Genomic DNA, 26,081 nt, shown 5'->3' on the forward strand with positions numbered 1-26,081 from the left:
CTTCGGACAGCAACACAATGCACTGCATTGTTTGAGAGTAATCTTCCCACTTAATCCCCTTTTAAAATAAGTTCGCTACCAGTAATGGAAGGTCTTTTTTTTGTTTTCTGGAAATACAAATTATTCTAAATTGACCATGTATTACAATTATCCCTGTTTTCCTTGTCTTCAGTGTTCTGTGTAACTAAATTCAGAGAAGGGCTATTAATTGAGGGATTATAGCGCCCTCTAGTGAGCTAAGGCTGAAATTAAAGCTACATTTGACTTTACTCAGAAGGTTGATTACAAAGTTTTTTTCCAAAAAACAGCACATTTTAGAGAAAAAGCCCCAAATATTAATATACATTTATGAAGAAGAGATGTTTTTCCCTTCCAAATATCTCATTTACTTACATTTTGCTTTCTCACAAATACTTTAGTAGGATTTTGAATACAGTACTGATGACTAAACAAAAAAGAGGATTACAAATTATTACCAAGCTGAAACCAGCTAACTTTATTTCTTACTGCATGTCCTTTGTAGCATAATACATCAATATTATCAACATCAGAATATATATATGGCTCTGAATTTTAAAGATACAGAAATCACTCAATGAAATACCCTGTTTAGACAAACAACCAATACAAAGTGCACAAATAAAGTTGGTTAAAGTCCACTGCATCACATTTACAGAACTGCTATTTTTCTTTTCAGAAAAAATAAACAAATGAAAGCTTACATTCAGAAAGCCTTGAGAGGGTTTGTATCATGGGACAGTACTCATTATCTCCTCTGGTGTATACAGAAGTAGTGACCCATGCATCATATTAAAATGGCACACATCCAACGCAGTACAAACTGGAACATAAACATATTTGGCACCATATTTTAGCATAGAACATAAAAAATAACTTGCAAATACAACATTGTTAGTATGCGGAGGTAATGTTGGATTTTGGCACATAACTAGAAAACTTCATGTTCATTCATGCTCAGTCTTTATTGAAAAGTGTTTTTCAAAGTTACTAATAAAAACCCGCTAATAGCATGAAATATTAAACATTAAAATGGTCTTTCTGAACCCTCATGTAGCCAGCTTCATGAATAGCTCCTGGCTACAGATTCTCATGTTAGTGATATTATTATGCTAGATGATGAGGAAAGCACCATTTTTTGCACCTACAAATTCAAAATGAGTTGCAGTTCTTCAGCGCCATAGTGAGTAATGTAAACAAATAAGTTGAGTATGACCTCTGTAAACCCTTTAAACCGAGATGTCATCAAATCTATCAGACATAATCATATATTGCACTCTAGAAGGAATCATAGGTCCTTACTGCACAAAGAGCTCGTCCTGGCCTGTTCAAACCATCTTGACAAAGAAAAAGTTGGTATATAGATATAGAATTAATAAGGTATTCAGTAATACTATGTTTATTATAACATCTCGTGTATATTAACATTGTTATATAGATTATTTTAAGATTATGATATGAACAATACATATTTATAAATTGCTATGAATATAGGCGGCAGCTTCTGTTGAACAGACGCAGCGCCAGGTATAACATAATATCTATTCTATGATTATTTTCTTTCAAACAAGTACAAATAAACGCTTTCACACCTGGCTCACAGAGTAAACCAAGGTGAAACTTCATCGTGAAAATGAATTGAAGCCTCCCATGCACAGAGAGGTTTCAATACAGGTCGAGACTGGTTTTCAAACAGGCCAGCGTGAACCTTAAAAGCCTCAGCATGCATGCTAAGTAAGTAGAACAGCAATCTCTGGTGGACACGTAGCACAACTACATGTTAAAACGGATATAATGTAGATTTTTATGGTGCCTTATTGGAAATCAGTGAGAGCACATTTAAAATCGTAGTTATCTGGGGCTGCACTGAACATCAATCTGCATTAAATAATGTCAATAATGTCCTACAACAACATATTAACAGTCTCTGGCTTTCATTTCTTATTGCAGCCTCCACATACATTTACCTCGTGGATATTTGCACCAACATATATATTAGTTTCACATCAGTATTCTATCTTAAGAGCAAAAGAAACACATATGCACTGTATACTTGTATGGACAGAAAACAAGGAAAGAACAATTCCTTCATTTCGTGGAATCTGTGTTGACCTCAGTCTGTGGTGGGGGCACAGTACTATGTGTTGAGATGTGAGCTAGTGAGCATATCCTGCAGGAAAACTCCAGCTATGTATGTTTGTCAGAGTTGTATGCCTCAGGCTTGACTGGCAAGCTGCCCTGACTCCTTGGTAACTCCACTGTATCTTCCACAGATGTACCAAACCACCAATCAGAACCACCAACCCCTAATAGGAACAAATACGCAACACTAACTTTACATGTAAATAGCCTGGTTCCAAAGACATGCAGGCAATGTCCACCATCACGGATGGCTAATTCACTAACAAGTTTAACAACAAACGAGGAACCTTTCATAAAGCTCAGTCCAAATTAGGAGCCATTATATACTTAAAACGCCAGCGGCATGCACTTTAGCGCAAAAAAAGGCAAAAAATGCCTGTAATCTTATTCATAACATAACTCCACGTTTGTCTATGCAAATTCACTCGACACTGGAATTGAGAAGCTCACAATATCCACAATCTGCAAGAAAAAGCAAAAACTGCACCAAGCCATGCTCTAACTCTATTATAAATCATCAGAATGATCACATCAACTGTCTATAATCTACAATCCTCAAAGGTTCAAACACCGCATGTTCTCTAACACCTCTTCAAACGTAGGAGATCAAAAAGTATGTTTTTAACTCCATCAAAAACTGCTCACTGACATCTCTGCTTCTTCTCAGCACTGCACTGACCAACCTGCACTGGCGCTCGCTCCTGTGTCCTTACTGTGTGTTACTGAAAACATATGTGCACAACTGAAGTGACATTTTATCCACTAAGGGACAGGTGTTGTGACGTAAAAAGAAAACAGGTTTTGCACCTGAAATGTACAGCAATGACAGTGGTTCTCTCATAGAGATCACAAGGATATGACAATGCCAGCGCCGTCTGTACGGAGCAAACTGCAGCCGCATGCAGTTGCAAGCATGTGTCTCCCTAAAGTTGCAGGGGACAGTAAGATGCCTGAACAGAGCCCTAAAGGGACCACGATTGAGCCAAAATAAAGCCTTAATGGTCAAAGAGCTGCCTGGTTGCCAAACTGTACCACCCTGCGGGCCGTCTAGAGGCCGGTGAGGTCCACGATGGCCTTGATGAAGATGGTGTCGTCGCGGATGTAGGAATTCTTGGCATCGAGCTTGGAGAGCGGGCAGAAGAGCGGACAGCCGCTGGCGATGTTCATCTCGCTCACCGGTCGCTGGAAGGAAGATGAAGTGACATCAGGGCGAAAGGCGTCAATGATGTGCTCCCTGTTGCTCTGGTCCAGCAGCATCAGAGTCACCTGCCAATAAGACACATGAGAGAGGCCTTCAAGCTACAAAGAGTTTCACCATTTATAACATAGTTGGATATAAATTAAGACTGTGTTTAGACCTAATATGGCTCTACCTTAAAAAATATCTTAAAAAAGTTAAACCCCATTCACTTTTGCTGCCACCTAATGCACAGCACTGCAATGGCCAATCAAATGAATTGAAGCACACATTTCTGGTAAATAACTTTATCACAGGAAAGGTGCTTTTCTATAGATTTCCTCAAAATCAACGAAATATAAAGTAAAATCCAGTTTGAGTGTATTATAAATCATTATGCAGTGGGTTTGAACACTCTTCATATTTTATTCAAGATGAACTTCCTGGACCATATTTAATGAATAACAGGTACTATAAACAACAGTTAAGCACCCAGTATATAGCAAATTACTGTTGAGATGATTGAAAGTAGTAATAGAATGGGTGGAACTGGATATGAGCGTTTAAAATGTAGTTCAAACAGGATGCGAAAAATGGGAAACAGGTCATTGTGAAGGTTGTTGCATTGCTAGGTCTGGTAGTTGTGATCAAAGAGCTCTGGTAGACTCATTTTATTATGCACCTTTAGTATTGATCCTTTGTCTGTAGAACTTTTACCTTCTGGTTGAAAGGCCATTTGAGCAGAGCGTCACTCAGTCCCCTCATCACCACAAAGAACAGGGACAAGTGGCTGCCACGCCCCGTCCCATCTCCATTCAGATAGATCCGCAGACACATCTTATATCCGTACTTACTGGTGTAAAAGGCTGAAAGGAAAAGGGAAGTAATCTTTACACATTTGTAAATAATGAAACTTCTGTAATAGAAGTCTAAACGGATTCAGATTGGGTTCAAAATGTTGTCTTTTCATCTGTAATATGGACAAAGTTACCTGGTGAAAACATTGCAGGGGCTCGACCAGCGATGGCATCTTGTCTCTTTTTGGCGAAATCAGAGATCCTCCAGACGAAGACGCCATCAAAGGTTGTGGCAGACATTTCCCTCAGCCGGCCCTCCATGTCAGCCACCGTGAGGTCCTTCAGCCCCACCGTCCTCTCCAGCTGTCGCACCTGGAACACACACACGCTGTGATCAAACATATACTGTGCTGTTATTTCAAGAATACGTTGGGTTACTCAGAAAGGCCATCATTCTGGGGGTCATTCTCTTTATGGAGAATACATTACAATATTGAGTTGTCAATATGTTTAGAGGTTTTCAACACAATACAAATGTATGTTTATAAATGGAAAGAATAGCCCTATGTTGATGATCCTGATTCAGTGAGTAGTGATATGTGCCATATGGGAATCCTGTGTTTTAGCCCATTTTCGTTTACATTTTAGGAATGGCACCTTTAAAGTTTAGCGCAAAATAGCTTTTAGCAGTTTACAATGTACAGACAACTATCACTTTAATTTCATACTGAATAAAGCTTCAAATCATGATGATTCTCAGGCATTTCTGAGGTTATAAGGGGGGTCTTTTTCTATGCTTTATGGACTTTTGTTTGCAATGGACATAAGAGATACTGTGTAAGTTTTATTGGATCAGTGTATCATGTCTGTGTGTTCAGAATTGAGTCATTACTCCCAGAAGACAAAGTGTAGTGTAGAATGTGGAGCAGGGCCAGTCCTACCTTGTTACTCAGAGCCTCGATCTTGTCCTGGTCCAGTTTGTGCTGACGGTTGCTGGCCTCCATGGTGGTGGCAAACCGCTCCACCTCTCTGTTCAGGACACACACCACATTTTCAAACGTGCCGGATTTAACCTCGAGCTCCGTACACCTGCGACCCAGCTCCACCACTTTGGTCTTCTCGCTGTGGAGCTGGAGCTCCAGCGCCGCACCCACCGAGCTGGGCAGGGGGGTGAAGGAGGTAGAGACGGAGAGAGTGGGAGCCAGGGTGGGAGGGGGAGGGAGAGGAGCTAAAGTGGGTGGACCAGGGGGGCCGGAGCTGGAGGATGAGGTGGAGGCAGTGGCGGCGGCTGCTCCCTGCACGGGAGGCCCAGAGGAGGTGGTGCTGATCTGGGAGACTCTGGCCTCCAGCTCCCTGAGGGATTGTTGGAGCTCCAGCAGCTTGTGTCCAGCTACTTCCAGTCCCTGGGGCTGCAGGCCCTCCATGCTCACCTTCATGCCCATAATGTAGTGCAGCAGCAGGTTGAGGTGCTCGTAGGCATAGGTGCGCTCATGGTCATGAATCTTTTCCTTTTCCACCTACAAAAAAAGGAGGCAACAGGAGGAAGATTAAACAAACATACAAGGAGTCTGATCAGCTGTACAAGGAACTGTGTTTTTTTTTTTTAAACCAAGATTTCCACAAACTATGGCTGCTACTGACGATTACTTGTAACTTGATTACATCTCAGAAAACCAAATGAAAGCCATCTTTGTGACGTAAATATTAATATTTTCTTTATCTCAGAAGGGATAACAATATCGGATGAGGGAAAAATTGGAATAGACTCTTCCAAAACAGATTCAGACAACCAAATCCACTCTATTATCTGACCTCTTTCGCCCACATGACATTTTTCATACAAGTCCCAAAACTGAATATGTGGGTTTGAATATATACATTTATATTTATCATTGAGAAGACAGGCATGTTACTTACAGACATATCACATCCCACGACATGAAATCGACACGGTGTTCTGAATTTGCTGCAGAACTTAATGTGGTCCACGTACTGAAAAAAAAAGAATAAAAGTCCATTCATTATTAGGAGCTAACTTAGCATAGCAGCTACCAGTAGCAGTGTGTGCATCTCATGTATTAATCTTACATCAGTGTTTACAAAGCTGCCTGGCAATCTTTGAAGAACCAAGAGAGTGAATTAACAACTTGTATAGCTGGTAAGTAGATATTAATAGAGTTAAAAGGACTAAGATAAAAAATGTAATAAATAAATATATATATATATATATCGCAGGTGTACGGAGGTGTATATATATACAGGTGTATATATATATATATATATATATATATATATACACCTCCTTATATATATATATATATATCAGGTGTATATATATATATTATATATATATATATATAGTACTTGCAGTTGAGTGTTCTCTCTGGGATAGTGGTGGTCTAATGGATAGTGAAGTGGGCTGAAGATCGGAAGGTTGTGAGTTCAAATCCCGCCAGAAACACCACCACTAGTGTGCCCTTGAGTAAGGCACTCAGCCCTTAGTTACTCCAGGGAGAATGTCCCTGTCCCTGTAAGTCGCTTTGGATAAAAGCGTCAGCTAAATGAAATGTAATGTAATATATAATCCTCCATCTTTACAAAGACAGGAGCCTATCAAAGCAGTTTTCTTTATTTTCATTCAAAAATAACAACCTTTAAATAGCAGAGACATTTTTTTCATTCTCTTAAAACCTTTATATCTTGACAGATTATTTGTATTTCCAGATGCCTTCAAGAGACTGCTGTTGCTGAGGATACTGGAAATACCTTCAAAGATGTCAAAAATAACATACTGTACAAGTGTTTAGATAAACATAATATTAAGCTCTGTGACTAACACACGAGAGGCACAAACTGGTAATAAGTAGCTACATGGGGCTGTGACCTTTATCCTGCAACCACATGTTTCCATGTGCTCTGCATGTGTTACCAGTCTGACCTTCTCTCTGGGTATTTTCTTCTTGGCACAGCCTTCACAGATCATCGGGTACTTGGGGCAGATCTCATCATGTGCCTGGAACAAAACAACAAAGCTGACAATGTTTCCTTTAAATAACATAAAGAGCTGCTGTGATGTGCTGCACCGACTTAGACGAGCCCAGCATCTTAGCTAAGTCTAAGTAAATTATTTCATACCTTGATGTTTTTGAAGTGGAATGGCTCCTTGCAGTACTTGCAGTTGAGTGTTCTCTCCGGGCACTCTCGCTCATTATGGCGCTCCTGTTCATTGAAGCGGATTCGTTCTTTACAGGAGGGGCAGGGGAGGATCATGAACTCACACTTTCCCTCGTGGTTCAGCTGTAAAAAGTAAAGCCTTCACGCACAGCTCAAAAACACCTCTCATTTTGTTTGTTAAAAATCCTGAAAGTAGGTCAAACATCACCTTACCTCATAGTCCTTAATGCTGCCTTTCCAAGTGCAATTTTCATGGATACAAACAGCTGAAAGGTTTTCGACCTCCCTCCGAACTGCGTTGTCAGGAAAAGCCTGAACAACAATGGACATGCTGTCACACTGCGATGTTTCTCCACCGTCCCTGTTCCACTTAATGGATCATTCATGTTCGGGAAAAGTATATCCACAACTTCTTCAGCCCTATATGTTAACATGTGTTTCTAGGAGTGCCTTAAGAAGACATTTGTCCTGCATATCTGCTCAGTAATAAAGCATGAGGCAGCTTTCTTCCAGCTCCTAGTCTGAAAAAACCCTCAGAGCTACAGAACTGTCATGTGTGGATGCAGGTCAGTGAGCGGTTTGAAGTATTATTTGAGTTCATTTTCCAGTTATAATGATTTTTATTGAACATTTGGGGGTTTTTGATCTACTCCGGGAAACCGTAACACGCATCACTATAATCTGACCTTACTTTTACGATATGATTATGAATCAATAATAGAGATAAGAAACCCTAATTCTGAGTTCACAGTATAGGTTATATTAAGAAATTCACTTTTACAAAAATCCTAACTCATAAAGTAAAATGTTCTGATATGTTAATACTTACACATCCTTGTTTCAAAAGCGATGTAGGTTCTTCAAAAATATCCTCTTTAATACAGGCACTGCACTTCTGGGGTCCATTACTGCAATAAAAATACATTATACTCACTAAACTGCAAATCCAAAAATATTGAAAAATTAGATACCCAGTGATAAAAATTACATTATTTTTATGATTCATTTTTAAATAAAGAAAAATAATCAACAAATATATGAACGTGTATTATTAAAAATTAGACTGCTCAGCACTTTATTTTGAATGCAGAACTTTTACATGCAATAGAATATTCATACTCTGTCTACATTACATTCTGCAGATACCCAAACAATACAATAATAACATGTATATTTCTTTATTATTCTGAAATGAGCCTTTCTGCATATATTTCATATGTATTTTCTGATGCTAATTATCTGCGCTTTTATTCAAGTCAATTTGTAAATGCATGACTTATATTTCTGCAACTTCAGTGTTTTCTAATGCTAATATTTCAGTACTTTTATGTAGGTACATTTGTAAATGCAGGACTTTTACTTGCAGGCTTTTAGTTGTGCTTCTCTGCCCTCACCTGACAGTCCTGTTGAAGCAGTAGGAACAGAAGCGATGTCCACACTGGGCTTGAAAGGGCCGTCGCAGGATGTTGTGGCAGCAGTTGCACAGGTGCTTGTCCTCCAGCTTGTTGCCCAGGATCTTCTTGGGGAAGCCGGGTTTATTGCTCTCCATGGAGGAGGGGGGGGACGGCTCCTGTGTGGCCATGGTGTCTGTTCACACGTCACACCTGGAGGGGGGGGGGGGGGGGGGAGAAGAAGATTTGCAACAGTTATAGAGAAGAGCTGTGGTGTATCATTTCCTGTGTATCAGTCTTTGAAACAGGAGAGTGAAATCCTATCCTGCCTTAATACCCAACATGGTTCCTGATCACAGGCCAGCTGAGAGGCCCACACCCTTTGTTTACATTTCGAGTCTGCATTCATGGCTGCTTCTTGTGGTTGACTTGGCACAAAGTGATGCTGCTGCCTCTCTTTACACTCACACAATACACGCTCTGCTCATCCTACCCAGTAACGATGCTGACAAATCGCACATCCATTGTCTCTGCTCTGCTTCCTTGTCGCTGTTGCTAAGCTATCAGCATCCTTTTAGTCAGAAGTGGTACCCAGCACGCCGCCACGCCCCTTTGAAATCTGAAGCTTGCAAGCCTGAAAGCGACCATTAAGCAACTGGAAATGGCTTATTTGCAAATCCTGTTGCAATCACCAGACTTTGCACTTACCAGCGTTTTTTTTGTTTTAGTCTAAACTGTCATCGCGTGCAGAGGATGTGAAATATCCTCTCCTGGTAGTGGGTCGTCGCTCGTGCACCGTGCCGATATTATTAGTGGTTTTGCAGCTAGTTTTCTTCAACGTTAGCCACATAATAAAGATGTGGTCCCCCGAAAGCGATGGCTGTTATTGTCCAATATCGCCATTGCACTTTCAGACTGGGTGTTACGTCATGCAGTGGGCTGCACGCGGGTTGATAGGCAGAAGGGAGGTGGAGGCTCGCGTGTCATTGGTTCAAAACTCACGAGGGGGTGGGTCTTCTTTGTTGTGAAATAAACACCCAGAAAGCAGATTTTGTAAATGCACATTACATAGGTTTGTTTTGAATGTTACTGCTTTTGTAATCCGTCTATACATATGTGATATTGTTATCTTTTGTTTGCAGCTTCTTGTATATATCTAAACAGAATACATGCCTACAGTGCATTTATTTAAGTATATTAACATCTAAAGGTTACAAAAAGGAAGATATTATAGATATATACAGTATGACAGGCAGTTGCGCTGTAAAATGACATTCTTATGCTCAGCTCTCCACATCTAAATATTAAGAAACTATACAAATAAACAAACGAACAAACAAACATATAAGATATATAAGCATATAAGAAAATGTAAAAATATAAGCGGACGTACATTAAAACAGTTTGGTTCCATAATTGAAGTGCATGATATTCTGCATGATAAAACTAAAAGTAAATAAGATGTACAAACAGGAGTATAGTTTGTAAATACAGTGGTAGAAGACGTATTAACTACACATACTTTACTAAAATAGTACATGTATAAAGTACATTATTGGACATACCCTCAAAACCGCAACTTCTCTTCATTTATTTGGATATTTAAATTGTGTTTTCTTGATAATACTTACATTCACAATAGAAGACTTGTACTTGTTATGGAGTATCTTGAATGTACAATATCTCCCTGTAATACCAGTAAAGTGGTGTGTAAAAAGTACAAGTAACTCTTATTCGTACAGTACTTGAATAAATGTCGCCCTCTCAGTTGTTCTCAATCACTCTGGCTGATAAGCCTTTTAACCAGGTTTGAGTTGGGGCGAGGTTAATGCTGGAAACAAACAGGTATAAAACCAACAGACCAGAAATAGATTTCACATGTACATGTCACAGTGAGTAAACTGAATACTTGTTAGACCATTGCCAGTACTAGCATCAGTACTTGAGATCAGGTTACATCATAGTTCTATGAGAGTTTGCATTCATTTGTTTATGCTCTGCGTGTGTGTCACCGTATGGTCAGACATTTGAGACACTCGCTGCTCCAAAAAAATACAATTTCAGTTGTACAGAAGCTCTAAGAGACATTTATTTCAGGACTTAATAGTTAATACACAACACAATAGTTTAAAGCAGAGTCTGTGATCTAAATGCAAACAAACCACCAGTTTATTAAAACACAAGCTCACTCTATTCTATTGCCCCTGAAATGAAAGAAAGGTCTATAAACACAACCACTCAACAGCAACCATGAAGAAAGTTTCTATGGAAATGTGCAGGACTGTTTTTCTATGAGCTGAGAATGTATCTATCATTTAACCTGAATAAACCTGCAATTTACATGGTTAAAAAGTACAGATTGGAACTAATTTACAATAAAAATGTATGTCAAACTTTTAACTTGGCAAACTTCTATTCACATAAGCCCTTACAGACACATTTTAATCTTTTGCTACTACACACTATAAGAGGAAGTTGCCTGTAAATGTCATTAAAATATATTTTACTAACATCCCTATCTGAGTTATTTATATACATGACATACATACAATTAATCTGCAATTAAATTCTAACATAACAAATCTAAATAGCAAGTTGACCTTTTAAGAAATGTTTAAAAGACATTGAAATATGACCTTTGGACCTTTAAAAATACCTTTCTATTGTGAAATGCAAAATAAAAGCTCTGATAAATACTGCATCAATGCCTAAGCTTTCTTTTCACTAACACACTGCTTCCATTTACCCTCCAGCACAAGATTTTCTAAAGAAATAGTAATAAAATAGTCCTGAGTGCAAAGTGGAAAGAAGCTATTATTGCACAATTTAAGTTAAAGTTCACACAGTTTTAAGAAAGCTTTGTGTATGATCCGTCTGTGCTTTGGCAACAAATCTATAACCAAATGTGATCACTGCTGATCTTCAGTGATAAACCAACCTTTTTTAACAGAGAAAGTAAAGCTTCTGTCTGGACAGACAAAAAGTCTTCTTTTAAGTCTCTTCAAGTAGCTTTCGCAGGCTCCTCTGAATCTAGGATATAAAAGATGAAGGACAACATGCTCAGATAGAAAATAATAAACCACAATGTATATATAACTTCAGATAGCTCCATAGAATCTTTAAAAAAACAGCGTTGACATTTTGTTGACGAAATTAGGACGAGAAGATCAATAACACTATTATATATAGGCGGCTGTGGCTCAGTGGATAGAGTGCTGGACTTTGAATCAGGGGGTAGCAAGTTCGAGTCCCACTGCAGTCAGCATGTCGTTGTGTCCCTGGGCAAGACACTTCACCCCAAATTGCTCCTGTGGGGATTGTCCACAGTGTTGAGTATTTAAGTCGCTTTGGATAAAAGCATCTAACATGTAATGTGATGTAATATCTGTCCTTTAAATTTGAAGCTACAGCCAGCACATGCTTAGTTTAGCATAAACAATGAAAACGGAGGGAAACAGCTCGACGGGCTCTTTCCAAATTAATCCAAACCTGCCTACTAGCAACTCTAAAGCTCAATGTTTACCATGTTATATCTTATTTGTTTAACCTTCTAATGCTACCCTGGACTATATTACAACACACCTAAGTCCTGCTGGGATATTCTGGGTACTAAAGCGTAAGATAGAAGCCAAAACACCTGGCATTGATAGTGAAAAGTGTGTATAAGCATAGACAACAGTCATCCCAGACAATACAACTGGAAAACAGGTATCAACTGTTAATAAACGTCAATGCGATAAAGGGTGGAGATGAATGCTGATGAGTCTTGGCATGGCATATACTGCAAAAACTAGGAACACATTGACCGCTTATCGTCGGCTTGGTGTGTCAGGGCCTTCTTATCAGCAGAAAAAAAGCTAAATGTAACTCTGTAACTCTGGTTGTGTGATACAATTATCAAAAGCATTAAAGAGCAACAGATAAATAAAACCTCCCAAAGTAATTAAGTTATGCTACATGTCATGCTTTTTTCATTGGTGGATCACTGCCAACAGTGAACAGCGGGATCATAGTTCGGCTGAACTCTTATCACTGAACACACAACTCAGCAAACTTGCCGTCTGTATCTGCCTCAACCACAACTATGCACAATTTGCAACATGAACTTTTCTAATAAAGAGAGACAACAGAAAAAGGGCTGACTGCAATGTCCTCCTCTGTTAATGATTGTTCTAACAAATACATTTGAGACTTTGTTCTGGATAAAAAACCAGATTTAACTTGATAACTAGTAGCCAAGCTGTCCTCCCTGCTGGACAATATGTCCCACCCCCTCCAGGACACCCTATCCTCACTGTGCAGCAGCTTCAGTGACAGGCTGCTGCACCCCACCTGTCACACGGAGAGATACCGCAGGTCCTTCCTTACTGCAGCGGTCAGACTTTACAACCAGCACTGCCCCTAGTAGACCCTCCTACACACACCACAACATAGACTATAACACCCCCTTACTGCTAAATACAAACCAACTTTGTGCAATATGTGCTATATGTGCAATATATATATATGCCATTAATAACTGTGTAATTTATACCTGGCCACTAAATCAATATATATATGCCGCTAATAACTGTCTGCTAAACCCTTGTTACTGTTACAAGGTACGTATCTTGTATTTTGTACATTGTGTAACTTGCTGCTGTTAAATACCGGTCAAACTATGTGCAATATGTGCTTTATGTGCAATATATACTTTATATACATATGCCATCTTTAATAACTGTAATATATACCGGGCTGCTAAATCCTAAGAACTGCTACAGGATTTGATTTGTAGATTTGATTTGTTTTTTATCTGTATTTTTTATGTAACTTAATTATGTAACTTTTTTATCTTGTCTTTTTTTTTTAATCTTTTTTTTTAGCATATTGTTTATTATGTTATAACTTAGTACTTTTTTAGCATAGTGTTTATTATATTATAACTTAGTACTTTTTTAACGCATTTAAGATATGCAACACTAAGCTATCTGTGGCTCTTTCCTGCTGTAACGCTGCAAATTTCCCCTCTGTGGGACTAATAAAGGTATTCTGATTCTGATTTAAGAGCTGGTGGTTAGTAAATTGTTTGTTGCCATTGATAAGAGCCAGCTGGCGGTTTCCACTCTTTATGCTAAGCTATGCTAATCGTTTCCTGGCTTTAGCTTTGTTGCACAGAAAATAACTCATAAGAGCTCAGATAATAATATAACCTTCACACTACTGTTACAAAAATTAACATGTTTTTTAATGGAATTTGGCACAACGCATTTCTTTTTTGCACTACTTTAAATGTTGGTTGATATGACACTTGAAACAGTGGAAAATGGAAATCAATTCATAACATTTTGATAAATGATATGACAAATATTAAAACTAGAGAACTTTAGATTTCAGTGCCCATATGTTGCTGTGTTCACAAAAAGGGGACAAACCTTTTCCAGCTTGAATAAGTTAGAAGAAAGTTCTCCAAAAATCTCAGCATTCACTTCATCCTGGGGTCTGCGGCTCACAGCATTTCTGCAACAACATTTGCACTTATATCATAAACAAACTTAACTACCAAAATAAATAAAACAGTATGAGTAATGGTTTTACTGTTTGGTAACTCTAACACCAATACCACGTAGGTAACATGTGAATCTATCTCTTACTCATTACGGATGTGTTCCCCCATGGACACCAAGGAGCTCAAGCGATGCTCAAGAGCCACAATCTTGAAAGCCATGTAACAGGAGGACAGGACGAGGACACTAACTCTGTGAGGAGACACACACACACAGTGACAGATCAAGCATTAAACACAGAGAATAATTACCAACATGCCAAAGTGATGAATATGAATCAATAAATCAATTGTCTTGTCAGAGTCTCGTATGCCACATAATGAAAGGTTACTCACAAAAACAAATAGATGAGGAGGATGGTGTGTAACGACATGGGCTGTGAGGATTTGCCTTTGAGCTTAGTACCCTCTACAAGGAAAAACAGAAAGATACATATTGATATTATTACAATTATAAAACAATACCACTCTCCAATCTATAACATGAATATCATACAATAACTATTACAGGGTAAGCATAGTGTTCACATTTAATTATTATTTTCAAATATATCATAACACAATGCAGAGAAAACTATATATTTAAATAACTTGCATATAAACTGTTTAGAGCATATTAATAATAAACACATACATTTTTATACATTATTGGAATTGTTTTAATTCTTCTTATTGCCATGTCTGTATGGTAATATTATATTTATTTTTAACTTTATTGTTTAAATTATTTCCCATCTTAGGTTTTGCATTCTATGAATTCTATAATATTTTCTTTTTTTCTCCCCCCCCCAATCTTATTTTAATTAATAATGTAATTCTCTACTGGTTTTTTATTCTATTATTTGTATAGTTCCCTTTTTAAAAAAAAGCTTTCTATGCTGCATGTATAAGGTACCAGTAATATAAAAATAAAATGTATTATAATTATTTTAAAAAGGGGGAAACAGCTAGCCAGGCTTTTTCCAAAGATTGAACAAATCCCCTTAATGAACCTCTCATTACTTAAGACATGATATGTTGTTATGTAACTGTAACAACAGCCCCTAGTAGTTTACCAGGGGGATTATACATCTTTCAGGCTTTCTCCTGTTTCCAGTGTTAGTGCTAAACTAAGCTAACCAGTTGATGGTGGTGGCTTTATTTTATACTATGAAGCCATGAGAGTGGTATGGATCTTTGTCATGTAACTCTCAGCAAAATGGCAAACCAGAGTATTTGCCAAACTATTCCTTTAAATAAACATTGATTGCTTTAATTGAATGTATTTGAAACACTAACTAAATACGAAGATGTATTTTCAAACTACCATTGTTCAGGGCAGCTCCGTGTTTTTGGCTTGGAGTCTGGAGGTGAACGTCTGCGTGGACTGAAACCTCCCCGCTCTTCACGGCACTCAGAAATGTGTCCGGGAGGCTGGTGAAGTCTGCTCGAATAAACACAAAATAACTTGTGTCTGAGTAAATATTATTAATAGACACAACAACGTCTTTTCAGATCTACAACCGCTATATGTTTGCTTGACAGATGAAAAAATAAGCTAACAATAAAAGCTAAAGATGTTATTATCACTCAATGGGATCATCACCATGCCAACTGTCTTTGCTATAAGACAAAAAGCAAAGCCTTGACGGCTCAAATTTCTCTTGGCTTCACTTCAGCTATTTGCAAACTAAAGGCTGTCTGTGCCACAGTGAAACCCAACACCCTAAGCAAATACAATAGTGTATCAACCAGATTAAAGTAAGTGTACAGTAGCTTGTAAAGGGCAGACGTAGACATAGAGGGAGGAGGATGGAGCACGCACCATTTATTTTGTCGTAATCTGGAGTTTGAGACCCAGAGCTGCTGCTCTCCATCATCTCGTGGCGCCTTCGTTGCACAACCCCATCGAGGTCAGAGAAGTCTGCAGAAAAGTCTGCAGAAAAGTCCTGCAGTGCACATACATACATACATATAATACAAAATGGGTATCATACACAGAGAGGGTGTTGTATAACATGAGAACAAGGCATTTCTGTAGATCTTTTATCCCAGTAGAAAATAAATACATCCTGTAAAAAAATATCACATGAAATTGGAGAACCAGACTGACCAGAGGAAGAGAGGATGGGCATTTCACTCTGAAGCTGTTTTCACTTGAGGAAATGACAGGGCTGCTACACAGCTTTTCCACCTGCAACGACAGAATACAAATACATTAATGTGTATTTTAAAGATATTTTAGCCACTTCTCAGCAGTAGCTGTCAATCACTCAATCCATTTAATGTGTCTCATGTAATCACATAAAGTACATTCCTTTTAAAAAATCCAGTTTATAAAGATATGTGAAAAGATCTGTAAATCAACTCTAAATTATTATTATCATCATCCATTTACACATCCAGCAGACACGTTGCAAAATTGGTAAATATTTGTGTAACATCATAAATATAAGTCTAATATCAACTATATTTTAGCTCCCATTTTGGTCTCCACCACCTCCAAAAGGAAAAGATAAGCATAGTTCCCCAGAGAAAAAATTCAATGTTAAAATCTTTTGGTTTTAATTCGTGTTTAGACAGCAATAAACTGTATTTCTGTCTAGCCAACAGGCCAAAATAAGAAAATATTAAACTGATTGTTATATAAATCAAAGACATTTGAAACGCTTGAACCGGCAAAAGTTTAATATTTGGGCATAAACTATTTGATGAATTAGTTGTATGAATTTTGAGTTTATCCATTCATCTCTCATCTTCACCAAATGTTCATACTAGAATTGTTCTTTCCAATTAAATCAAAAGCATTTCATTATATCAGGACACATATGTGTTCATTAGACATATTTACCTCCAATTGAATGCAGATGGAATTCAGAAGAGTGTAGGTGGTGTTTCGGGAGAGGAGTGACACAAAAACATGCTGGAAAACATTATATTATTTTAGAATCACGTTCAAGTTTCTGACAAAAAGAGTTAAAAAAAATGATTTTCTTTTCTTACCTGATCACAGGTTGTTTCAATCACAAGGGCGTTTGGCACTAACAAAGCAGTTTTAGCTTTTTTGATAAACGTCACAGTCACCGCAGGGATAGAAATCTGGAGAAAACACAGCCATGTTATACAAGGGAGTTCAGCCATAAAACATGAACTTCATAACACTTGCAGTATCGTACCTTTGTATCTCTGCCGAAGACTTTGGAGTGGAAGCAGATCCAGTTATCGGAGACGAACATTTTGCCCTGATACAAAATGTCCTTTTGCAGGGCGCAGGTGTAGCCTGTGTGAAAACAAACAGCACTAAGTAACATGGCTTTGCTTCTTTACGTGAAAAGAGAATCTGAAACTTACTTTGTTTGAGGAGCTCATCTTTGCTGACATCCTTGAATAGCTTATGATAATGGAGGTTTGTCTTTGAAATCTGAAAGGAAACAGAGTATTATTGTGTTAAGAAACTGCAAAAAGGTTTTCATTTTATTAGGAGTTTGATGATTAGATGAGAATTATACATACGTGGGTAGGCTGGGACTTTTTCCGTTCAATCTTTGTTTCACATTCACTGGGAGTCAGCAGTGGTGAAAGCTGCTCCACAGGTTTCAATCTGACAGATAAAGGTCAGTGTTAATGTTAAAGTGACACCTTAGCAGGAAGGTTGATATACCAGCGTTATAACTCCTGATACAAACATGATGTGTGATCTCACGCTCACAGAATGCTTCTTTAAGTAAAGGTGTTCTTTATTTGGCTTTGCTGTCAGCTGTGGTTAAATAAGACCGCTTACACAGCAACAGCAGCATGTAAACACCACTTTTGTCATGCAGGTTGACAGTAACTGGTGCATTAACAGTGCTGTTTTCACAACGTTAGTGGAATAGATCCGGTTTAATCAGAGAAATAATTTATATTCCTTGTTTTTCTTTAGGGTAATACAAATGAACAATTACACATTTCAATATAGCACTGATAATTAATATACAATAGCATGTTTGCCGTAGAGGCCACATTTTTTATTTATGCAAAAATCCAGTTAATGGCAGTCCAAAATGTGAACGTTTAGATTTAATCTACACTCAAGGAATCTAGATTAAGTTGTTTAATTTTCAACAATATGTATATACAGTAGCTGTTTAGGGATAGAATAAACAATGTCCTTTATTATCAATCAATTGTAAAAGCCTACATTGACAAAAGTGCAAATCCAATTGTAATTGCTTCTCTAAATAAGAAGATTATGTTTAAACTGTGTTTTTCTGTCCATACTTAAACTGTGTGTTTAAAGGTCCCATGTCATTTCTACTGATCATAATTCCATTGTTGAGGTCTACTAAAATAGATTTATATTGTGCAATTTTCGAAAATCTCATTGTTTCTCATACAGCATCTCTGTATAGTAAGTGTATTCACTCTCTGTCCTAAACAGCTTGTTGGAGCTCCGGCCCCCCCCTCCCTGTGAGCCCAGTGGCCGTCTGCGAGACAGCGAGACACAGCTAAACCAGCCCGAACACAGACACACCCGCAGCCTGGCTGGGAGTTTGTGTGTGTGCTCACACACTGACTCACAGCCTCGCCGCGTCCCGCCGTCTCAGGGAGGAGAAATCGGTGGAGCTGCAGCTGAGAAAAGAATGAGTGTGTGTTGTGAGGAAGTTAACGTAACGGCTCTGCGGACGTAACGTAACGGCTCCACCGATTGGTCCATTTTGACCAATCCACGGAGGGGTCGTCGTTACGTCACTTGGTTCCCGGAAGAAAACAATTGAAAAAGAAAATCTCCAACGAGGTGTTCTGGGGCAGCATAGACACGTCTTTTCTGTGTTAGAGTTTTACTCCCTACAGGGTGTACTTTGAGGGTTTGTGACTCTGCAGAGCGTTTACATGCAGAAAAACCTACATAACACACAAGGGGACGGATAATAACCGGAAAAATTCACTTGTCAAGGCAGCCACAGAATATAAGAAACACAGATATTATACATGGAATATAAACGTGAATTAAAATAATAAAAGTAAAATAAGAGTAAACATGTATTAATTATAAATAGCAACAGCAGTTAAGCTATGATCCGGTTATAACATTTGTATAGCTAGTACACATGTTTACAGTGGGACTACCTGTTTAAATAAAGGATCTAACAAATAGATAACAATTTAAAATGTATTGATTGATTTTTCATAAGAAAAAAACACATTTCGAAACTGTAAATCATTGATGTAAACAGAGAAGAATCATCCAATCCTGCTTGAATATGCCATACAAATGAATTAAACAGCAATACGTTTTCCGATTCATTCAGCTATACTAGTTTTTATCAGGTTTAAATAAGAGCACCTCACCTCATGCCTGCTGCTTTCTTCCTGCTCTCTGAGGGGTCTGCCTCTGGGTCTCCACCCAGCTGGGGATCTCCATGCTTCCTCTGTCTCCTCTCTCCCCCATGATCCACATCAGACCTGGACACATCACACAGGACACAATTCTCTATGTTTCTGCACATAAATCACCTACACAAGACGGTCAAACGTGTACCAACACATCAAGTATGCAGTACATCTGTAAGTAAAGCATTGTATAGCAGAGCAGACCATTGTTGTAATTCAAAACTAGCATATTATGTAAAGTATTGTCGCTTACATGCGAGTTATTTGCTTATTCCGTGCCACGTAGGCTGCATGCATTCATACAAAAGTGAGCACGGTGTTTCATATAACAACTACAGGATATTCATGCAAATAACCACAATGCATTAGGCCTGGAAGGCAGCCCGGGCCCTTCCTCTCCATCTTATCCAGACTTACGTCGTCCGATTCCCGCGGGAGTGGAGAAGTTGCTCCGGTGTGGAGGCCGGGGTCAGAGGTCTGTCCGCCTGCTCGGTCATCAATACCATGGTTCTTTATTTCTCATTTCTTACGCTACCCCTTCCATAAGTTGTACAGAAGTTTCAGGAAACCGGCACGGAAAGTTTTTTTTTTTGTTGGAGGATCTGGTCGGTGGAGCGAGAAGCCCTGGCCGACAGAGGAGGAGCCGGGAAAGGGGAGGGAGCAGCAGGGAACAACATCGGGAACAAGAGGGGACAAGAGGCTCCCGCTGCTGGGGGAAAGACAATGCTGGGACAACTCCTGCAGAACGAGCCTGCACATTACCTATCCATAATATAACAGTGACATATAACTTCTCACAAGGAACCAGTAAAAGAGTCCCACTTACTTTGTGAGACTGGTTCCAAACATTATTTCAGTAAGTCAACTTCCTGCAACTTTTAAACTGTTATAACTTTGATATTGTAACAGAGTGTATTTGAGAGGGACTTCCAGCAGGGGGCAGCAGAGTCTAGGTGATATAATGTCTCTACTTCAGGTGAGTTTTCCCCTCAGGTGACCCTGCAGGCTGCAGACTGAGGACGTGGAAGCAGTATTCAGAGGAAAGGAAAGGCCTGCATTCAAAGTATTCTTACATCTGCTGATTTTCTTTTCTTAAATAGTACTTTTAATTTGTGCACTTTATTTGAGTATAATTTTTTGCTGTACTTTAAATGTCCACTCTGCTACATCTAAGAGGCAAACATAGTACCTTTACTGCACATTAGCTATAGTTAACTACACCTTTACTAGATGCAACATTGACATGATGTACACATTTTGCATCAACGATGATAATCCATTAAATCCAATAATATGATCAATTTGATTGTGAAAAGGGCCGTTATACATAATGACCATTAATGCAAATACTGTACATGCTTACCTTTTTAATGCAGGACTTTTACTTATACTGTGGTATTGCTACTTCATGTTTTGTTATATTATGACCTAACTTGTATGTCTTATTTTTTAAACGTTTTGCTTATTTTATTGTTTTTCTGCATCTTATCTTGTTGTATTAAGCACTTTGAGCTGCATCCTTGCATGAAAGGTGCATTACAAATAAAGCAGTTATTGTTATTATTATTATTATTATTATTACATTTGTTTCTACTTGAATACAGTATTGAAGTATTTGCAGTTTAATCTAGTATTTCCATTGCTTTTTTATAACAGCGCTGAGATTTGTTACTAACTGTAAAGTACTCACTCATCACTGTACCCTGTATGCCAGGGCAGGTTGGCCTTCTCTTACTGTACGGAGGCTCAGTCACTGGTACATGTTCATCTATAAAGCCATGTTGGGTAAACTACCAGCTTACATCTGCTCTCTGATCTCACAGAGAGTTGCAAGTAGCTATTGCCTGAGATCTCAGGATGTGTTTTTGTTACATGTGCCAAGTGCTAGGACTGATTATGAAAGCTTTTATGTGCGCAGCTCCTCTTGCTTGGAACACTCTGCAAAATAACTGAAACTGAGCATCTTGGTCCCCCTGCATCATTTTAAAGCACGGCTAGATGCAATGCAATATGATAATCTTGGTACCTGTCAATGTCGATAGGTTTGTAAATTGTACCCCTGTAATTATGTTGTATGAAAAAGAGATCGTTTGATCTCAATGGGATTTTACCTGGTTAAATAAAGGCTACAAACAATCTAATATTATAAAATAAACTGTATTGTTGGAGTTTAAATCAGTGCTTTACATTCTTCTGTTGCACATCACTTCTTATAAAAACAGTGTCTGCTTGTCAGATGTTATCAGGAGACTCACTTGCTATTTAAACAATGTTTCTTGATTAAACATACCAAAGGTGTAATGTACTCAGATTTTTTACTTAAGTAAAAGTAGAAGAACCAGAGTGTAGCAATACTCTGACTCTTACAAGTAAAATTCCTGCAATCAAAATGTTACTCAAGTAAAAGTGGAAAAGTATTGGCATCTAGCCTACATATACTTTAAAGTACCAAAAGTAAAAGTACTCATCAAGCAGATTGCCCCAATTCAGAATAACATATTTATGTGTTGATTATAATGATTGATCATTCAAGTGATATCAAAGCTGGTAAAGGTGCAGCTAGTTTGAATGACTTTGTATACTGCAGGGTAGCCTGTGAATTTACTCCAGGTGGAACTAAAGTCTGATTTAACACTTTATTATATCTCACATCATTAATTCAAATCTGTAAAGCAACTAAAGATATTCAATAAATGTAGGGGAGTAAAAGTACACAATTTTTCTCTGAATTGTAGTAGAGGTACAAAGTAGATTTTATTTTAAATCAAGTAAAGTACAAGTACCTCAAAGTTCCACTGAAGTAGAGTACTTGTAATGTAGAGTAAATGTACTTAGTGACTTTAAAACACTGCACAATACATATTGCACAACCGCAACATATGTTCAATAAAAGACATCTGATACAAAAATAAGTAGTACATGTCTAAACCATGTACACCTATCTTGTCTTATGTCATAAAACACTTAAATATTAAATATAATTGTCTTAAAGTTAAATATTTAGTTGTCTGTATTTTCTTTCATCGGCCTCCAGGCGTCGCTGTTGCGGCGTTTAATGAACACATCAGTTGGGGAAAAGACCTGTCAGAGTTTATTAAGTATCCAGAGGACACCGCCGGCAATAAAAGCTAGCAGCTAGGTAGCATTTAGCCTGCCATTAATCATGGCTGACAGGGAACAAGGGGTTAAAGGTTGGGAAGCTGCCAGAGACTGTTATAAACTGACTGCTTATTCAGGAAAGGAGAGCTGTGAAACCCAGAAAGTGTTTACTGGTTCACTTTCCAAATAAACGGGGTAGGATGGATGTAGTAAAATAATAGAAAACAAATACACATTACTCTTAATTAGTTGAATTCACAGAGTAGGCTAAGTACAGTCAAAACAGATATTACAATAATTGTTTCAATTATATATGGATGTCCACTTAATCATGACAAAATGAATGACAAAATAAAAGTTGAAATGCTTTATAACCATTATATTCTAATTATGCAGTCAGGCACATCATTTGTTTTATCATGACAGACACTGAAGTGTAAAAGCCAGAGATGACAATAATCATTCTTGAAACTTATTAGGAAAATACAACTTTAAAGTAAAGGCATTACCAAACATTCACATCTGTTAAGTAACTATAGGTGTCAAATAAATGAGATGGAATAAAATCTAGTGGAGTTTTGTTTTGGAAGTATACATTTGAATGAATTGTAATTGTTGGATGAGTTTAGTTTTTAGTTTGGTTTGTTTTGACAGATTAAGGTTATAATCAGATCTTTATGCTAAGCTAACCCTCTCCTTTCTGCAGCTTTAAATGTAGCGTACAGAAATTTGATCCGCCATTCTTTTCTAACTCTGCAAGAAAACTAACATTTTGTGTAATTTTCTCAAAAGCCTGGTACGAAAACCGTTTTGTCATTAGATTAAATGTGAACGATGGTGGCACTTTCTGATGCTTTCTCAGAAATATCTCCTTTTGGAAAGCAGAAGCCCTTTTCAGTGCCTGTCAGATATTCCAGCACAGAAAGACAGAGAACAAGGCCGGCATAGAGAAAGGAGGTGCTGTGTGCCCAGAGAGAGAGAGAGTGCAAAAATGGTACTCGTGACGGGGGAAGATTGAAGTCCTGTTAAGTGCTCTGCTTGAAAGCATGTCTGGCCTCATTAGCTGTCAGTTGTAACAATACTGAACTGGCAGTGAAGACAGGTTGGAGTCTAGTGGTCATAAATCACTCCTCGACAGCTGCCTGACAAGCTGGGAACCAGTACACAGGCACGGCCCCCCCCCCCAGCCTTTCAGACGCTGCACAGGCACACTGTAATCTAAGAAATTATCGCCCTGAAATGACTGAGCCTGGACCAAAATGGGTCGTTTTGTAAGCAGGAAATTGCTTTCATTTCACATGTATGTGCACTCGTATGAAACCCCTGCATGGCTGTGTCCATTAGCTAAAGGAGCAGTGGCTGTAGTCAGAGGAGGAGGAGGGGGGGTAAAGAGTCAGGCCTGCAGGTCATTAATCACGGCCTGTGACATGCAGAGCAGGAGGCCAAGGCTCCCCTATGCATACAGCTGCTGGGCCACACTCAGTGCACAGGCGATGTGTTGACCCTCGGACCCCCCCACCCCTTCTTCTCCCAGTGCCTGTGGCTCTCATCTGTCCAACTCCCTCACTACTTGTGTCAGTCATTTGTGCTGTCAGACACCACTTCCTCCTCCTGACCAACCGCAACGCTCTTCATGCAGGCTCTCACTTTCACGTGAGTCAGTGAATACGAGTTGGATGTTGTACTAGCTTATAGTACCAGTTAGTATAGATTACGACAAACAACTTTCTTATGGATTGCCATTCAGTTTAGTACAGACATTCATGTTCCCCAGAAGATTAACCCTCATGACCTTTTCTTCTGGTGCCACAATGAGGTTGAAAATGTTGTTTTGTGCGTGGAATATCTAAATAACTATATCTTTAAGGTGGTGATGGACAAGTTTTTAGCCTTCACTTGCAATGTTGATTGCATCATGTAATGGCTGTAGCATAATGACACCACAGCATTTTAAATGAGTTCCCTTTGATGCTCACTTTCACTATGAAAGGTCTGCCACCTATTACGTTCTTGCTGGTCAATTAAGGCTTGATTTATTAAACTGAATACATGTGTCCTCTACATTTTTGCCCACTCTTTTCCAATGACGCTACATAGCACTAGCCTCAAAAGTCTCTTAGTCTGGTATGTGACCAAATATCTGGAAAACTAATGCTTTCCCATCTGTCTCTGTACTGCACTATGTGTTGAGTGCTAATTTGTGAACGCTAGTACAACATGGTAAACATTTTACCTGCCTAAGAAGAATAGATTTATTGTCAATTTAGCTACATAGAAAGAATAAAAAGTAAGTTGAAAAACATATTAAGAATAAGTAAGAATACAATCTCTTCAGTCATTAATCATCCATGCAGCCAATATAACCTGACTCAGTATTCCTGCTGTTATCCTTAAATGATATATAACAAAAAATGTGTTATTCTAATAATCCTTGTGAAGTGTGAACTCTGTTGGTCCTCTCCTGTGTTTTAAATGTATTGCTTTCGCTGCTCTGACACCTGAAAAGTGTTTTTAATCTAAATATGTCTTCCTCGTTAAATAAAGTTATAAATAATCTCTAAATACCATCTCCTATTTTTATGAAACACTTACATTAAACTTAGGGGCAGAGGACATATTTTGCAGTGAAATATATTTGTAAAAGTTCTCTGGGTGTTGTTGGAGGTGAGGGTCCTGGGTGAAGCCTGACAGCGGCGGTGATTAATGACGACAGACTGTGAAGCGGCACCTTCTGCACATGACAAGCCTTTAAGCTCTCAATCAGCCTAAACCGGCGCCAAAACAAGCCAAAAGAAAAGATAGAGGAATCTCAGAGATAATGGTTTTAATGCAAAAAACTTTTCGCTAAGCCACAAATTACAAACATCTGCCTTTATACTTTGTCTGTGAGTTACAGATAGCAGACTGCTGCTTCCCAGAAATAAACTCCTCCGCTTTCATTTTAGCTTCTCTCCAACTTTATCACTTCATCCATCATCCTACGATGAGGGCTTTTTCAAGTGGTCCAAAAATAAAGAGGACACAGATGTCAGCCAATGCTATACTGATGTTTCTAAAAAAAACACACCATAAAGCCATAACTTGAATCCACCCACAGACTGGGAGAACCTTTTGAAAATACACTTTTCTCACTTCCAGAAAAACACTTTTAGACTAAGCTGCCACAACACAAAAAAAGGTTTTATTAGTTGTATCTCACTTCTCTAAGCCAGTGCTGGAAATGACCTAAGTACATTCGTTGAAGTACTGTACTTTTTTATGCCACTTTATACCTCAATACTCCACTACTTTTCTCAAGAAAAATATTTCACTTTAACTCCAATACATTTATTTGACAGGTTAAGTTACTTAGTTACCTTGCAGATTAGTAGTACAACATATTACAT

The 26,081-nt window shown here is 38.4% G+C and overlaps 2 protein-coding genes across 3 annotated transcripts; both read right to left on the minus strand.

Moving 5' to 3' along the window:
- Nucleotides 1-469: 469 nt before the first annotated feature.
- LOC307024498 (TNF receptor-associated factor 2-like) lies at nucleotides 470-9,619 on the minus strand. The gene is made up of 11 exons (XM_079658679.1): nucleotides 9,408-9,619; nucleotides 8,703-8,912; nucleotides 8,138-8,216; nucleotides 7,522-7,620; nucleotides 7,270-7,431; nucleotides 7,073-7,147; nucleotides 6,052-6,126; nucleotides 5,076-5,651; nucleotides 4,329-4,506; nucleotides 4,055-4,203; nucleotides 470-3,426 (listed from the first exon to the last, which is right to left on the minus strand). Exons 2-11 carry the CDS (start codon nucleotides 8,888-8,890, stop codon nucleotides 3,208-3,210), a joined length of 1,800 nt encoding a protein of 599 aa, XP_079514805.1. The 5' UTR covers nucleotides 8,891-8,912; nucleotides 9,408-9,619; the 3' UTR covers nucleotides 470-3,207.
- Nucleotides 9,620-10,763: 1,144 nt separating this feature from the next.
- LOC307024500 (GRAM domain-containing protein 2B-like) lies at nucleotides 10,764-20,243 on the minus strand. Of its 2 annotated transcripts, none has more exons than XM_079658685.1 (14): nucleotides 20,014-20,243; nucleotides 19,555-19,668; nucleotides 17,737-17,824; nucleotides 17,575-17,644; nucleotides 17,400-17,503; nucleotides 17,227-17,322; nucleotides 17,075-17,146; nucleotides 16,337-16,417; nucleotides 16,049-16,172; nucleotides 15,551-15,667; nucleotides 14,581-14,653; nucleotides 14,333-14,437; nucleotides 14,114-14,198; nucleotides 10,764-11,729 (listed from the first exon to the last, which is right to left on the minus strand). In XM_079658685.1, the coding sequence occupies exons 1-14, from the start codon at nucleotides 20,100-20,102 to the stop codon at nucleotides 11,691-11,693; spliced, it is 1,257 nt and encodes a 418-aa protein (XP_079514811.1). In that variant the 5' UTR covers nucleotides 20,103-20,243; the 3' UTR covers nucleotides 10,764-11,690. The 2 variants fall into 2 exon arrangements, with proteins under 2 accessions (XP_079514811.1, XP_079514812.1); XM_079658686.1 differs by lacking the exon at nucleotides 20,014-20,243 and adding an exon at nucleotides 19,850-19,932.
- Between the last annotated feature and the right edge of the window lie 5,838 nt (nucleotides 20,244-26,081).

Source organism: Notothenia rossii, assembly GCF_949606895.1.
Source record: "Notothenia rossii genome assembly, chromosome: 11".
In the NCBI taxonomy this organism is placed as follows: domain Eukaryota; kingdom Metazoa; phylum Chordata; class Actinopteri; order Perciformes; family Nototheniidae; genus Notothenia; species Notothenia rossii.

Coding starts and splice junctions, on each gene's coding strand:
- LOC307024498 (XM_079658679.1), bottom strand. CDS start 8,890: ATGGCCACACAGGAGCCGTCCCCCCCCTCCTCCATGGAGAGCAATAAA. Junction 8,217..8,702: donor TGCTTCAACAGGACTGTCAG/GTGAGGGCAGAG, acceptor TTTTTATTGCAG/TAATGGACCCCAGAAGTGCA. Junction 5,652..6,051: donor TCGTGGGATGTGATATGTCT/GTAAGTAACATG, acceptor CTTTTTTTGTAG/GTGGAAAAGGAAAAGATTCA.
- LOC307024500 (XM_079658685.1), bottom strand. CDS start 20,102: ATGGTATTGATGACCGAGCAGGCGGACAGACCTCTGACCCCGGCCTCC. Junction 19,669..20,013: donor TCCCGCGGGAATCGGACGAC/GTAAGTCTGGAT, acceptor TGATGTGTCCAG/GTCTGATGTGGATCATGGGG. Junction 14,654..15,550: donor CGGAGCTGCCCTGAACAATG/GTAGTTTGAAAA, acceptor TTTTCCTTGTAG/AGGGTACTAAGCTCAAAGGC.